Below are 16,397 nucleotides of genomic sequence, written 5' to 3' on the forward strand. Positions count from 1 at the left end.
GGGCATTAAATCGATTCAATTCGAAGTTTGTTAAAACAACAATGACCAATTTAAAGTCTTCACACATTTGCATTGTGCTAAAACATAACATCCGATAACTCTGCTGATTATTCACGTTTCTACACAATTTCAAATATTTTAAAAATCAGCTCATTCGCGTTTGAATTTTCTCCCACAAGAGCACGTGGGCTTGTTACCTCTGGATCACATTTAGGTAATTATTAAAATATCTGGAAGTTAATTGGCAAGCTATCTCCACTGTCTCTACAGCTGTACAGGTTTTGCTCGCTTTATTTTGTACATAAATGGTTGACAGATGCTGGAGCCAACCCCAGCGAGGGCATGGACACAGCCTGGACAGGTCGCCAGCCCCATTACAGGGCAAACAGACACTCATGCCACGGAGCAATTTACTTCGCATGCATATTTTCTGGATTGCGAAAAGAAACTGATGCACACACAAAAAAAGAAAGCCTAAGAAGCTCCACACAAAAATTCCCAGGCAGTATTTGAGCACTACTTTCTTGCTGTGAGGCAACAGCGCTTACCATTGCACCAGTGACAAGAAAAATACATCGAATTTCTGCATAATACAATTGGAATTTCCACCAATTTCTTGCAAACATATTCAATGAAAATAAGACAAACCCAAAATTCATTCTTAACTTTTATTTAACTTTTTTTTTTAATACTTCTGGCAGCAAATGTGTCAAAACATCATGGTCAGCCATCAAACGGTGTACCCATACCTTATGAGTAACGTTTAAGAAATCTATATATAAAATAAAAAAAACCCAGAACAATTAAGACTCATGGAAAGTTCATATTTTCCCTTGGGTTCTTTAGTTCGATAGGACAGGGAATTTTGTGTTCAATGAACCTAACCAATTAAAAGATTTCAAGTGGGTGGGATCCAATACTAAGCGAAGTATCAAAAATTACATAATGCAACTAGTTTTCAGAAGATACAAATGGAGATACTTTCCAGCTGCTTGTGCACAGTAAAGTCTTGGTGGATGCAGCTGACTCCTCTCTGGACTTGCTGCACACGAAGACCTGCAAACACTTACCTGCAAGTGCTGTGGAGAGAAGCTGGCACAAAACAGACTTCACAACTCCCGCATGCACTTTCAATCTGACAGATTTACCTGAGAAAATTTTACTTTTAAAGCTTCCTGCCACTCAAGGAGAACAGGAACAATCAGCCAGAATAAACCTTCAAAGGCCACGTTGAGTTTACACTTAAAAACCATTTTGTAATGACTTGTTGTGGAAAGGTCCCAGTTCAGGTGGTCAGTTTTTGAACATAAAAACCTCAATTACAATTTACAACGTAACAATTTCCAGGTGAATAGGATCCAACACTGACCCACAAAGCTCTTCCCGAAGCTTGATAAACAAGGCCACAAATATTTAGATGCCGTTTGCTTTTTGCTTCACCAAATACCTTTGGAGACAATTTATACGACACAATAGATGAACAAAATTAGACGGTATTACACCACCATTAAAACTCCCCACATACATTGTAGGTGTGAATTGGAGATACCTCAAGACAGGAGTTTTCAAAGTGTGGAAGGATGAACAGAGCTGGAGTGACATTGCACCCCAATGCCATCTGGGTAAATAAAGGCTGGGGTCGCCAAAACTCACCTTATAAAACAATATTAACTGTTGGGGTCAATTGGAAATGATAACAGAAGTCTTTAGATGCTTGTCAGAGCATTTTAATTTGAAATGTGTCAGTTTTACACCGATGTTTTGGTACTAAAGCTTGTATTATGTGGTCTCTCCCACCGCTCGTTGAAAACTGCTGCCTTAAGAGAAGCCTGAGGTTAAACATCTTTGTTACCCCCGTTAGTGTGAATGTTGATCAGTCATGTCTTATTTTGTTACATTCAGCATTGTTTTTATTTTTTTTTTATCTCTTTAACCAGAATAAGTTTGGGTACAAATGGAAAAAGCAGCAAGAGAAAGTTGGGAGGACTGACACTAAAACACCTCCACAGTAAAAAACTTGATGCTTCTTTAAATTTTGATGTGAAAGACTAAAAACAACAAAGGGTAATGCCATTTCAAAATCCCATTATTTTAAATATCGACAAGTTAAAAGACGTATAAAACTGCTGAGAGTATCTGTACAGACATGCACGGCGTTGAGGATAGGCCTCGGGCTTAAAGGGGCGTTGCATGGCAGCGAACATTATACATGTTGAACATTAAAGACTTCACCTGTAATTTAATGTCACTTGTGAAGCCTGACAGCAGACAAAAGTGGATGAAAATTTAAGAAATATCACTATCAAACATGCGTAAGTGTAAAAATACAAACAAAACAAAAATGTGTTACTGTGACTTGACCACCTCAAAGTGAGCGTTACCTTGAAAGGCTGCTTGGTCGACGGTTTGAGTCACATTACTCATGACAGATGCACAAAAAAGAAAGAAAATTGGTATGCAGAGTTGTGGTGCGGATCATTCAGTGCAATTAAATACAAATGAGTATTGACATAGTGAACAGCAGCGTCTTTTCTTTTTGGTTAATGGGGTGTGGGTCTGAAGCTGTGCAAAAACAGTCCAAAGCATTTCCGGTACATATTCACACATCTCCCTGGGTTTGGGGGTCTGGATTTCAACTGATGTCACTAACAAGGTACATTCGTGTCATTTATCTTACCTTGAACCCACCGATCCATACGGTAACCAAAATAAACAAAGAAAACAAAAAAACAAAAAAATGTAGTACTACTACAACAACATACAAGAACTTAAAAAAAAAAAAGATAAAATCCTGAAGTTGACAAATTCAATGTGAAAAAAACATTCGGTCATCCCAAAAAAATACATTTAATATAAATGAAACAAACATGAGGAGGAAGTCACCAAATGCAGAGTGTACCTCGGTATACATTTTTATTACAACACCATCTAGTCTTTAATCAAAAAGCAGAGACATTTACAAACATACTAACCATGAAAAGAATAAATGAGAATGAGTGGGGGGGCTGGGGAAAAGACTTCCAACACGTATCCTATAAAAACTGATTTCTAAACTGAATATACACAGCACAGCGAGCCAAGGAGATATAAAAAACAAATGGGATGTAACATTTGTCTTCTATTGAGGGGGGGATCGTGCGGGCCATTTTGTTTCATTGCAAAATTGAAAAAGAAAAAAAGAAAAAAAAAGCTTCACACTGACTTTTTCTTGATGTCAAATAAAACGGCATAAAAATAAAAAGGTGTTCGGAAAGTTATTCTCTCATCTTTAGTTACCAGGAGTATAGATGTTTGGATAACAGAGCCCTACACAGGTCAGGGTCGTCCATCCACTGCGCTTAGTCAGGCGGACAACAAACAAGAGAGAAGGATGGGTGGAGAAGGAGAGGAGAGGAGAAATGGAGAGGGTGGAGCAGGACATGTTGGTTGCAATCCTGTCCAGTCATGCAGGATGGGCAGGGAGCGGCTCCTCCTTTTCCTTCCATCCATCCATCCTTGATCCTCGTGAGCTGCAAGGTGTCAAAACGAAGGGTGGAGTTTGGTCTCGGGCCAGCCCAACAGTGTGAACACTCCCCCCACTCACCAGTAAACCTCTAACACTACACAGACAGAGTGGACGCCAGGGCTGGGTTCAAACCACCGTCACAGGTTTATCCACCTCTTTAAATTTCATTACCACCGGAGTCCGAGTGGTCTGGCAAAAACTCACAAAATCTCCGACAATGCAGAGGAAGAAAATGTAGATTTCTCCGACGTGACGGCGTTATCGTGTTTCCCCCAACCGTAGCACAGACACAGACATGGCATGCAAAGTTCAACTGTTTAAAGACCCCATGACACATACAGCTCAACAGTTTGTGCTTTTCCATCTCTGGTGTACTTGATCGTTTATTATCAAGTATTTACCAATGTGACACTCATTTGTTTTTGGAAAATATTTTCATTTGATTTCTCCTTTTACCCTATTACATGTCTGATAACTCTGTATACCATAAACACATCACTGTGATGCAGGTCTGCACGCACCAACAAATCAAAATGTCAAGGAAACGTCATTACACACTCTCCTCTATTTGGAACAATTACACAAATATCTCACATTGTTTCATGGGGTCCTTAAAAACACTCAAGTTAAACTATTCGTACACACACGCACATCAAAATATAGCAGAACCATTTAAGGTTCTTCCCTCTAAATCACTGAAGTTTAGTAAAATATTTCATATTTCATGTTACAAGTAGCTCTCGTTGACACACGAGTGAAATGCATTCAGAAAATGTATATAGTTTACTTTTTTTTTTTTTTTACAGATTTGTCAGTGGTGAGTGTTCAGAGGAAGTTAAATTAAGCAACACAGTTGACTTAAAGAGCCAAGACATTGACAAGTTGTCTCAATCAATGATTTATGTAATGTTATCTTAATCTCTTCCTGTGAAATGGATAAATACAACAACCCTATATTGATTAAGGTATCATTATCTTCAGGTTATCCTGACTTTAAGTAAAAAGCTATAAAAAGTATATAAATATATATATATATATATATATATAAATATAACGTTTGCAATCACAGCTTCACTCTTTTAGTGCCAAACAGGTTTTTGTAGAAATTAGTTCACAAACAGTACAAGTAAGCAACAACATTTTTTCTGGAAAGTTACGACACGAAGGACATAAACAGCTCTGGAGCAAATCAAACTACGAGGACTTTAAACATATTAAGAGTCATAAAAATGTGATAACTTGGAAAAAGTGGAAATGCTACCACTAGAAGCAATGAGACGTTGGCGTATTACCAAGTGGCACTCATCTTTTCATTAAGCAGACAGAAAACTGACATTTCTGAAATTACAAAACTCTGGACACAGAGTCACTTCAAAAGTTTAAAATTATTGGCCAAGAGGAGGAAATATTTGTCTCTACTTTAGTGCAATGAGACCAAACCAACCAGGTCACTACATCGGTAAGTCTAGTGAGTACAGGCGATCTTACAGGGTTCATGCTGAAGGGGGCGTTACAAGGTGCACTGCAGCAGATTAACACAATTTCTGACAGTGGCCATATTTTACATGTCAACTCATTGGTGCTGCTTTTTGCACTACGTTTTCATGTGTAGTGGCTAAAACCACGTCTGAGCTGCAGGGCATATGAAGATATGGTAATTATAGAAAACTCGGGCTCATATTAAACATTGAAATATGCAGCAGAGCATCAGTCGGTTCAGGTCAGAGTCAAACCAGGGTCAAAATGTTCATGGAACACGTTTGTTTATGCTCAGCCACAAATCACTTTCACATTCAACGACCAAAAGAGGCTCGATACGCTTCACCAGGACTCCAACTCAGTGGTGGCACAGAAATATATAATCTATTGATGTGAAGCTGGTTGTTACACACCAGTTATCACCCAGTTGGTTTTGAAAATTCAAAACATTAATAGAAAACAAGATTTTATTTTTTCATGCAAAACCCTTTATAAAGCATGACGTTTGGTGTAAGAGGGCATCTCATAATCTTATATTCAAACCAATGCAGTAATTGTTGCTTTTAGAGGCTCTTGGGACAGTTTTAGTTCTATATAAAGTCCGTATATAATAACTTGCTGCTAACCTTGACATGGAAGTCTGTTTGACCCTGGTTTGACATGAGCAAGTAGTTTGTTTTTAAAATGGATAAAGGGGACCGAGACTCCGACCCCCCCACACACACATACATCCCCAAGACACACAAATCATTTTTGGCGCAAGCTCGCGTGGCAACATGAACAGATAAAACAGTGTTAAGCATATCTGGACATGACAGAGGAGCCACACCACCACGGCAAATGTATGGCACTCGGTTCTCAATGTTTCCAAATGAAAGCACGTCAACAAACTAAAAGCAAAGGCATGGGTCAGTGGAAAATGGACGTATTGGGATATAATGATTGAGCCCATTTCCAGTTCACATGTACTTTGACTCATAATTCAGAACAAATGTATTCAGGCAAGCTACTCAGCCTTGTGCCCACAGGGGATCTCTATACAACAAATTGCCTGTTTTAGAAAACCGACTTCCAAAATGTGTTAACATTGATACAACTGGACAACAGATGTACGTCATGTGTGAAATACAAATAGTTCCATTCATATGCAACAATCCGATCTGTTGTGAAGAGATCCCCGGTGGATGTAAGGTCAAACTTTGTGTATGTAAAGTACAGCTCTGCTAGCGCCAACAGCTAAAAGCTCAACACCACTTCTCATAATTCACCAGACACCAAAATGACAGTGTTTTGCTATATTCTTCCTGCTTCAGCAACTCCACGAGTTAAAACCACCAAACTAAAGACAATAAGAAAAAACAGATTTTCATGTTTGGAGCAAAAACAATTTGAATATTTGATCTGGAAGTTAATTTTAGTTTGAGAATAAATTTGAAGTGAGGCACAACTGCATAGAGATGCTGAAGTTTCCATGAATACGATCAAAAACACGTTACTGCCAAGGTTGTGTCTGTAAACCAAACATGGGAACACACAATTGTTCAGGCATCATTTCAACTGCAGCCCCCAAAATTTACACAAGCTTATGTGACGCCACATCGCACCACAAGGATTACAAGATTCTTGACAGACCTCAACACTGAGAATCCTTGACAATCACCAGCAAATCTCTGAAAATTAGCCTGAAAGTTTATATCTCAGAGAATTTGACAACAACACACCAATAATAGTGTAATATTAATCAAATACCTGTTACATACAATGCGGCAGCAAGAAGTTTCAGATAGATCTATCTACAACCCTTCGATAATATGTTCCAACACCAAAACAGCCAGAAAAACACAGAGTACTACAAGTCAGTCACATGCATGATCATGCATGATAGTCAATTATTTCAAATGGCAGACTGAAGTTTTATGTTTCACCTCACTGAGGCTACAAACTGTGTGTTGATCAGTGTTACGTGACAAGAATGAAATCATAGCTTTCAGACATTTATATGGTCAAAGTAGACATTTACAGCATAATGTTATATCTTACACTTTCACAAATATTATACTGTATTCAGTGTTTCTAAGCTTGGCAGAGCTTTACAAGGGTCGTTTGTGTTCTCTCACAATAACGTGGCGATTACTTTTGATCCTTTTAAAAATGACTATTGCAACAACACGTCAGTACGGTAAAACTAACCCGTCTCACGACGGTCTGGGACTGAAACACCCCGATAATGGGAGTTTTTTTTATACACATGCCGGAAAAGACTCACACCAGTGGGGCTGGACCCGTACAAAATGTTCTGTGCTCGAGCTCCATGTCAGATCCTGAATCAACAAACGGGAACCCAATACTGCAAATATAAGTAGAGTTCACATTTGGATGGGTACAGAGACACACTAGCCCTCTGCTGGCTATTTACTATGAGGCTGTAGGTCAACCGGAAATGTTCCGAATACTGAAGACCTCAGAGTTTGCCTACAGTCACCTATAATCTCAGAAGCTACATGAGTTCAACAACTGAGTTGGTTAAACTCCCGTGTACATACCAAGACAGAGACAATAGTCCAATTCAATGGTTGCACATGTGAATATATATACAGCTGTGAAATGTTTGGTTAGAATTTATGTTGGAATCAATAGAAATATCACTACCAGCACTGTGATTATTCTGGTGTCAGGCCATTATAAAAGTACTAAAATGCAGACAAAGCTTCATTCACTGCCAGTGTTTGCTGCAAACTGTAAAGTGAGTTTGGAGTAGCGATGAGCTGTAATTGTTATTGAAAGTGAACACAAATGTGGCTCTGCAGGCTCAGTAAACTTTCCTCTTTTAGAAACCAGGTGCTCACCCGTCTGTTTCTGTTCATAATTACACATGAAGGATGTTTCATTTTATTATGCACTGATAAACCATGCAAACAAATTCTGATTACAAGCATGTTACAAACCGTTTCAAGGCCACACATCGATCAACTTTTTCTCCTGAAACTTTGCCTCATCATTGTAATCACCGGTGGCACCGGCACTAACAGCTATGTCTCTGAACAATATTTAAAAAAGGGACATTGGCATGTTTATTTTTTTTTTACATCACCTCAAAGTCTTAACTGAGGTGCAATAATTCAAAGCAGCGCTTTAAAAAAAGACATGTACAGTACAATATCAGGTGATAATAGTCACATGCAGATAAGGCACAATCACAATGTCCAAAAGTATAACATCATAATAGATAATTGCTTGTGAATTACTGTTTACCTCTTTTAAAGCATTAAATGACAAATATTTTACTGTGAATGGAACATTTGAAAAGTATAGACTGCTTTGCTATTGACAAGTTCAGCATAGCAGATTTTGTTCTAGAACAAGTACAAGCCAACCCGAACAGACAGACCTTATTAAATACTGAGTTTCGGCTAAATACTGCAAGAATGACTCAACAGTAAATGCTATGAATAACTGCAGGGGCTATCAGTACAAGTACACTGACAAACACACAGACACATTAGGATGTAAAGGCACGTCATGAAATGGAAATTGAAAGCTCGATTTTGACAACGCTAGAAAAATACTCAAAATGTGATGCAGTGGCTACAGCTGCTGGTAAAATCCTAACAATTACATTTACATACAAGACAACTTTAGAAATAGTAGATAATCGAGTAATACATGTGGGTTTTACAGGCACATATACACTGCATAATCTCCACACATACAGACAGAATTGTGCATGCATCGGATTTGTGTTTTGTTCTGCTCATGCACACGTAGGCACGGTTTGAGAATTTATTATGCAATTCAAGATTATGAATATACAAAGATCAATGAAACTTTGTAATTTACCAGCTTCTAAAATTTGTTGACCACAAGACTAACAAATGAATCCACAAAGTTCATTTTTAGTGACTGTCAGCATTTTCTCAATGAGAACTACAGTTGGTACAATTTTTACAAAAAACATTTGTACATTTTTATACAATATACACAATGGAGATCTGAGAGATGCGATATTGATTTGTTGAAACGCGTTTACTCACCTGCTACTTACCTGCAGCACCATTATTACTTTAATGATTATCGACTGATTAAAAGCTAATAATGAGACAAAATGATTTTATCTCAGTTTGGCTGGATTAACTAAAGGCCTTCCGCACAGACGAAAGAGAGAAAATGAGGACTTCAAATCTCTTTACCGGTGCTTTCTTCTGTCGTTACCCGTCTGGCCCAGTCCTGACCTCAAAAGAAATGGAGAATAAAGACAACACTGTAGTTGAACATACCTGCTGTCTCCTCTAGCGGTGTCGGTACTCTCGTTCCCTCTCTCTCTCCCGGTCTCGGTCACGGTCCCGCTCGCGGTGGCGGTCCCGCTCCCGGCTGCGTTCTCTGTAGTAGTCCTCATGCCTGTCGCGGCTGCGGGACTTGTGTCGCCGGCTCTTTTCCCGCGAGCGGCTTTGGTCGCGTTCCCTGGAGCGTTCTCGCCTAGCAGGAACGAAGAAGCAAAATTGTTTGTGTCAAAGTTTTTCAAATGACAAACCTGAGAGGGAAAACTAAGAGATAAGATACAAGCAAAATAGTTTTGAATCTAGCGAACCTGGTGTGTCGGACTTCTGCCCTGTTGCCACCACGTATAAAGTGAAATATGACACAATCTAGGACAGTTGGGCTCCGTCCAATTGATCACTTTGACTATAATGCAATTGTTGTCGCCATGGCGATACATTTGTGATGCATCTGGCAGCTCTTATGTATTCAACGTACCTGGAAGCAGAGCCGTAGCTTTTTGACTCGATGCCATGAAGGCAATCCTGCAGGGAGCTGATGAGGACTTTACAGCGGTCGTCCGCAGACACTTTGGACTGCTTAATCAGACTGATGGCGGTCACTAAAGTCTCTATCGCACTGCCATAGTCGGCTGAAGAGAGGAGGAGAGAACAAGGTTGGAGAAATGTTCGTAAAATTTAAACAATTCTTTATCGTCTTTTGATCACAGTCGGCGTTACCTGCACTGGCGTCAGAAACCGCCCGAGATATGGCACTGGAGGAGATGGCTCTGTTTCTGTTCATGATCTCCTCAAACTCGGCCTCATTCAGAGGGGTCCGCGACGCCTCCATCTCCCTAGATCACGAGATTTAATACGTTAATGTGTTAGCTATGCCAAACACCTGTTATTAAGTCTACATTCAAAAGCCTCTTAAATTTGAATCTCGGGTGTGCAGATGGACACACTGAGCACTTTATTCTTACCGTCCTCCAGGCCCGTAGTCCCTCTCATATGGTGGTGGGCGTCCGTATGGGTCGTTTGGTCCTGGGGGTCCTCGGCTGTCGTTGGGGGGCATGCTGTTGTTGCCAGGTGGGGGGAAGAAAGCAGGGTTTACATGAGGGGCAGGTGGGGGGCCGCCTGGTGGAGGCCCTGGCATGTGTGGAGGAGGAGCCAAACCCATTGGAGGACCAATAGGGCCCGGGGGACGTGGGGGAAAGGGTCCTGGAGGTGGGGGGCCCTGCTGTGGAGGCGGGGGGCCTGGAGGAGGGCCATACCCTGGAGGCGGGGGCCCCGGGGGGAGAGGTCCCAATGGTGGCTGGCCAAACTGACCGGGGAAGAGGACAGGGGGAGGCGGCCTGTCGCCACGATTGGGAGGACCAGCTAAGGGAGGGGGGAGGCCCTGACCAGGAGGTGGAGGACCCGGAGGGCCTGGGGGGCCAGGAGGTCCGGGAGGGGGGCGTGGAGGACCCTGCAAACCACCTGCAAAAACACACAGGGGACAAAAGAAGTACATAAACCAAGTCACTCAGACTTCTCCACCAGCATACGAGGCACTCTCCAGGCTTTGCTGGATACGATGGGAGAAATGAAAATCTCAGTGAAAACATTGACAACATTTTGTCACTGAAACGGTACAAACATTTGAATGTGGCCGAACTGTGGCTCTGGTTTTAGTGTCACGTAGCCAGTGTTTTCCATGTATCCTTCATACATAGAGGCTTTGATGTATTGATTGAAACGGGTCAAAGCGAGGACAATGACACAGATACATGACGGCAAGCCATAGCTACACAGAGCAACACATGGAAACAGGCCACAACGCAATGCTAAAAATGAAAGGCAACAGAAAAGATGAGGAGATAACGCTCTCAGAGAAAAATGCTCCGACAGCTTTGTTAAAATTCCAGGCCTTTTGGCTTTTTCAGCATTTAACGAAAATGCCTTTCTGCTGATAGTTTCTCCTGAAGAGGACATGGAAAAAAAATAAAAAATAAATAAATTCTTTCAAGTGAAGAAGAAAATGGGGACCATTAAGCTGATTTGGGGATAGTCATGAAAATCTGATTTTAAAACATTTATATTTGGGGAAAAAAAATATATAGGTATTTAAACACTTTAAATGACAAACATTAAACATAAATTGAATTCCCTTTCCAGGCCTTGTGTGGGGCCACAATGAGATGGAGACAGTGTTCAGGGAACTCGGGGAAACTTCCAACTGTCTGCAGGACAGTTTCAATGAAAACTCCTATCAATCCACAGCCGAGGGTTTATCATAAAAAGGCAATCGATCATAACAATTAGATCAATCGAGGTGTTTCACCTCTGCCACGCCAGCTCCCGTTCCTGCCCCCGGGCGGGAAGGGACTGAAACCCATATCCATCAGTGGGCCATCTTGGTGCCTAACCAGATCTGGTCTCATCCCCGAGCCTAATGGGGAAGAAAGCAAACCAATCATAAGTCTTCCCTTCAGAAAACTTCCGTCTCATGTGAAGGCCTGTCACAGCCCAGCAGCACCGGCACCAGCCACTAAGCAAAAGAAGATATAGAAATGGGAAGAAAAGAAAAAAAAAAAAGAAAAGTGGCATGAAGGGCAAGAACATTTAAATGGAGTGGGTGGAAGGAAAAAAAAAAAGAAGAGAACAGTTCGCAAATCCATTCTCTTCGACTGCTTACGCAATGCAGCCAATCCAAGATTAGCAGAGATTGAGGTGGGTTTGTTGCCAAGTAAAGCTTTAAGCAGAATGCATGTCAGGGAATGGTGTTGGAAAATGTCAGCTCGCAGAAACTCGCAGAAAGAAAAACGTTTTTCAACAGGCGGAGAAGATGGGCCAAGAACAAACCAAATGGACGAGGGAACATGCAAAGATATATAGCTCTGCTAGGGGGAATGTAAATACTAAGAAGCCCGTCAAGAAACAAATAAACCACAAAAAAAATAAAAAAAATGCAAACAACAGAGTAGACTTGATTCCATGCAAAGTGTTAGTAGCAGCAACGTCTGGACTTTGCCAGCTGAGCAGCAACACCAGACATAAAGCAGGATTTAAAATTTCACCAATTTCCCTTTTTCAAGGCATTGATCACACTGTGATGGTTATTTCAATATGCTGCATCAAAAAAAACTAAAAAAAACCATGGATGACAATGCTGAAAATATAAAGCAACCTTCCACTGACCCATAAACCTGAGAAGTGATAGAGCATGACCACGGCCGGCTATGACAGATCTACACACATTACAGTTTACATGTCATAGTGAGGTCAGAGTTTGAACTGCATAAATGAATCAAAAAAAAAAACCAAAAAAACATAACTAAGGTTGCATATGCATATAAAATTCATCACCATGAATAAACATTTATTAAACAGCTAAAACTTTTAACTTCTAACATTAACAACTGAAATTACCTCCAGTTTCTTAATTAACAATTAAATTAAAAAGTTTCTCCACCCAAGAAGAAGACTGATTACTGGTAACCAAACTAACCAGGAAAGTGTGGTGGTGGACCTCCAGGCCCGACAGGTCCTGGGAAACGGTCCCCCCCAGGGCCAGGTGGTCCGGGGAACCTGCCCCTGCCTCGGCCGCCCATGGGAAAACTGCCTCGCGGACCAGCACCGGGTGGTCCGGCTTTACCTTCCCCCGACATCTGGCCCGACTGAGTGCCTGCCAGGAGGAAAAGCAGACGCAGACGCTCATTAATAAGTCTGTCGTATTGATTAAATGCAGATACCACTTGCACTTGTTAGACTTACTTTTGCGTGACTGCATCTCAAACTGGCTGAGCGACTGTTTATTGCATGGTGTGACGATGGGATTCTGACCGTGGAGCTCTCTCTTTGAAAGCAGCTCCATTAACTTTCTGGAGGACCCTTCAGAGCCGACACACACCAGGGCAAACCTGGAAAACACACGCAGAACAGAAATATGATTAAATGTGAGCAAAAAAATAAAATTAAAAAAAATCTTTCATTGACAACCACAGGAGAGAAATGTAATTCTGGATGTCTGAGTAAAATAGCATCAGATTCGAATAAAGAGTCACTTTCTAAAGAAGAATACTTAACTACAGTTGCAATAAAACCATTATAGAAATAAAGGCACAAATAAATCCTCATGCAATTGATCCAACTCTCTACCGTCAATGGCAAAATCGTCACACACAAAGAACTCACCCTTTTGACTGGCCATTGGCTCTGTTTTCAAAAAACTTAATCTCCAAAACGTCTGTGATGCCTACAGAGCGGATGGCCTCCGTCAAGTCCTCATCTGTTGTCCACTGCAAAGGAGTGAATCATCAGTATGGATATAAATTCAGTCCTTCATAGCTGACAAGTTAAATCTTCATTCATAATGGCATAAAAATGATTGTGACACTCACCCATGTAAGGTTTCCTATGTACAGGGCAATTCTTTTGCCTGTGTATGTGTACACCACGTTAGGTGGGGCACTTTTCCCCCCTTCTGAGCCACCTGGTGCAGGAAGAGCATCCAGGTAGTCACGGTCTTCTGGAGCATCGCCATTGTTAGCTGACGGCGATATTACATCATCGTACAGGTCGATCTGCTCATGAACGGGATAGTCGGCTTCCTGTTGTGAAAATATAACAGCGCTCTGTTAATCCACACGCACAACCAGCAAACAGTCCCAACATCGGCAGTGATTAAACAATACTTGAACAAATTAATTTTCAAAATTCTGGCTGTAATTTTTTATTTCTTCTTCAGCTTTAAAGGCATACATTCACATCACCTGTTATGACATCTCATTTTCACAGAGAGAAAGCATCACGCAGGACATTTGACCGTCAAAAACCATGCCCTTTACATTATTTTCATACACTGCAGATTGAGTATGTCACTCACTGTGCTTGTGAAAAATCACTTCAAATGAATAAAACACATTCCAGAGAACAATGGGGACTTGAATATAATCATATTGCTGGTGGAGCAGGTTTTACCGCGTCAAATCACGTCATGCAAAGAAGCTCCACTCATCAACATTTGACGGTCTTGGGAACAAAGTTTAATAAGTGAGAGTTTGGGCCATTCTCTAGTTATAAGATTGCTAAGATATTTTACCAAAGTAAAGGACCAAAAATGTTGCAACTTGGCATGTTCTTAAATATACTTGCAGAGTTTGCTCACAGGATCTATCTAGACGTTTCCCTCACTTGGATCCAATGACTTCTCTGAACTTGATCTTTTGAAAGTACATTTTTATAAACTGTAAAGACAAACTCTCATTTGCATTGATTGGTAAACGAAGATGCTTTCAGATGGGGAAAAAGCCAAAGGTGTGTTATGAGACACGTAATGATTTTAGTTCACTAACATTGGTGAAGAAAGTTATGAAAACAGGAAGCTGCTGTGAGGAACATAAATACTGGGAATCAATGGTCTTCACACTAAAGGACCACCTCCTTTGGAATGATACTTAACTGTTGTATACGAAGAAACTTAGATATAAACAACTTAAAAGTCTTCTGACACATTAGCAAATGTTTTGCTGTCGGATTGCGAGTCTTCCCTCACACTGTAAACTTCAGACCAAATAAAAAAAGCTTTATTAAAGCCAAATTTAAACAGTCCAACAATCCCTGTCAAAGAAATAAATAAAAAAACTACACACACACCATAACTATTTCATAAGCAGCTGGATGTGTCTTAACAATGGTTGAACAGAGATTTAGTAGGTTTTTTCTCAACAATATTGTGCTTGTAGAAAGTTGACAAAAGGGGTGTGTGTGTGTGTGTGTGTGTGTGTGTGTGTGTGTGTGTGTGTGTGTGTGTGTGTGTGTGTGTGTAGGAAGACATCAATGCTAAATGCTAATGTTACAGCTAGCAAAACACAATAAATTAACAACTCGCTTCTCTTCACAAACACACGATACAGACCACGTCTGTTTGAAAAACGTGAACTAAGCGCACAGTTTCCTTCTGTAAGCTCGTAGACTAAGTCACTTTGTAACTATAATGCTCATCGGGTGTCCGGACAGGTTAGCACGGAGCAGCGAGCTCCCACAGCTGCGTTTGTTTGTTTCGCTCTCCCGCCACAGGCGGCTACGGCGAGGCCTCAAACCTGCGCCGGGCAATAAAAAAAACCCCACCCTTTTACATCATACAAATAAGCACTAAGCACACGAATCCGTGTCGAATGCCGATTCTAAATCCCTGCAAAGAAGTGAGGCCGTGATAGATATGCGGAGCAGGTAGCAGCGGAGGCTGCAGGCTTGCAGCATGGCGGTGGAGGAGGCCCGTACTCATGAAGCGATGTTTACCCAACAGAAAACTCCTCTGACCCGCTGCAACATCAATAAAACTGATTTTTTTCCATATTCGCAAATAATTCCGGAGGTGGGCGAAGTGTGGTGAAATCAGATAAGGTACCTGGTTGAATTCCTCCTCTACGTCGGCGTAGATATCTATGTGATCCACACCGTCCGCCATTTTCCTCTGACCGGCCACTGTCTCCGCCCGGCGGTGCAGCGCCACAACGAGGCGCAAACAATGAAACGCACCGAGGCGGTGACTGCCCTCTAGTGGCAGATTGAACTCACGGCAGCACCTGATTAACACACTGGACATAATTTTTTAAAACCTTACTGGGCAATATGTGTTATTGATTTGAATGCAGAACCCTTTATATTTGTGCCACTTTTAATCCTCGAACACATATCAAAATATTTAAAGGATGAAACTTTTAAGCCATTAAGACACTGGCCCGTTCCTTGGAGGATGTGGTACAGAGAAGAGTACACACTTCAATGGTCCATTTCTACTTGGTACATTTAAACACATTTATATTCAGCACACCAGTGTTTATGTTAATAATTAAGAAGTTAAACCAGAAGCATCATGTTTTGTAATTATTCACACAAATTCTAAAAATCCCAACCAACCAGGTGGTTTAATGGTTAACTCATCACTATATTTAATTGGGTTAAAAGGAGTTCGTTGAATACATGAATGCCAATTTTGTCTTATTGTGAATTCTCAAAAACACACTCAACAGGATTCAAGAGAATAATTAAATCAATGGATACTTGTGTTTATTCTCTTTGGCAAATTAAGTCTGAATTACATCACTTTTGTGTTTGTTTGATTCCAAATCAAGAAGAAATTAATGAAAAAAATATTTCATTAAGTTATTTTG

The 16,397-nt window shown here is 40.8% G+C and overlaps 1 protein-coding gene across 2 annotated transcripts; it reads right to left on the reverse strand.

Annotated features, from left to right (window-relative positions):
- Positions 1 to 1,709: 1,709 nt before the first annotated feature.
- Positions 1,710 to 15,722, reverse strand: cpsf6 (cleavage and polyadenylation specific factor 6). 2 transcript variants are annotated; one of them, XM_080491889.1, is made up of 11 exons: positions 15,632 to 15,722; positions 13,623 to 13,832; positions 13,417 to 13,520; positions 12,997 to 13,142; positions 12,731 to 12,907; positions 11,564 to 11,671; positions 10,224 to 10,719; positions 9,979 to 10,094; positions 9,737 to 9,890; positions 9,259 to 9,457; positions 1,710 to 3,509 (listed from the first exon to the last, which is right to left on the reverse strand). In XM_080491889.1, the coding sequence occupies exons 1-10, from the start codon at positions 15,689 to 15,691 to the stop codon at positions 9,271 to 9,273; spliced, it is 1,758 nt and encodes a 585-aa protein (XP_080348015.1). In that variant the 5' UTR covers positions 15,692 to 15,722; the 3' UTR covers positions 1,710 to 3,509; positions 9,259 to 9,270. The 2 variants fall into 2 exon arrangements, with proteins under 2 accessions (XP_080348015.1, XP_080348016.1); XM_080491890.1 differs by lacking the exon at positions 11,564 to 11,671 and having other exon boundaries at positions 15,632 to 15,709.
- Positions 15,723 to 16,397: the final 675 nt, after the last annotated feature.

This window comes from Lipophrys pholis (assembly GCF_963383615.2).
Source record: "Lipophrys pholis genome assembly, chromosome: 22".
NCBI classification, from domain to species: domain Eukaryota; kingdom Metazoa; phylum Chordata; class Actinopteri; order Blenniiformes; family Blenniidae; genus Lipophrys; species Lipophrys pholis.

What these genes read in the sequence shown, in the direction of transcription:
- cpsf6 (XM_080491889.1), bottom strand. Translation starts at nt 15,691, where the DNA reads ATGGCGGACGGTGTGGATCACATAGATATCTACGCCGACGTAGAGGAG. An exon ending in GACTACGGGCCTGGAGGACG is followed by an intron (nt 10,095 to 10,223) that starts GTAAGAATAAAG and finishes CTCGTGATCTAG; the next exon opens with GGAGATGGAGGCGTCGCGGA. An exon ending in AGCTACGGCTCTGCTTCCAG is followed by an intron (nt 9,458 to 9,736) that starts GTACGTTGAATA and finishes CGTTCCTGCTAG; the next exon opens with GCGAGAACGCTCCAGGGAAC.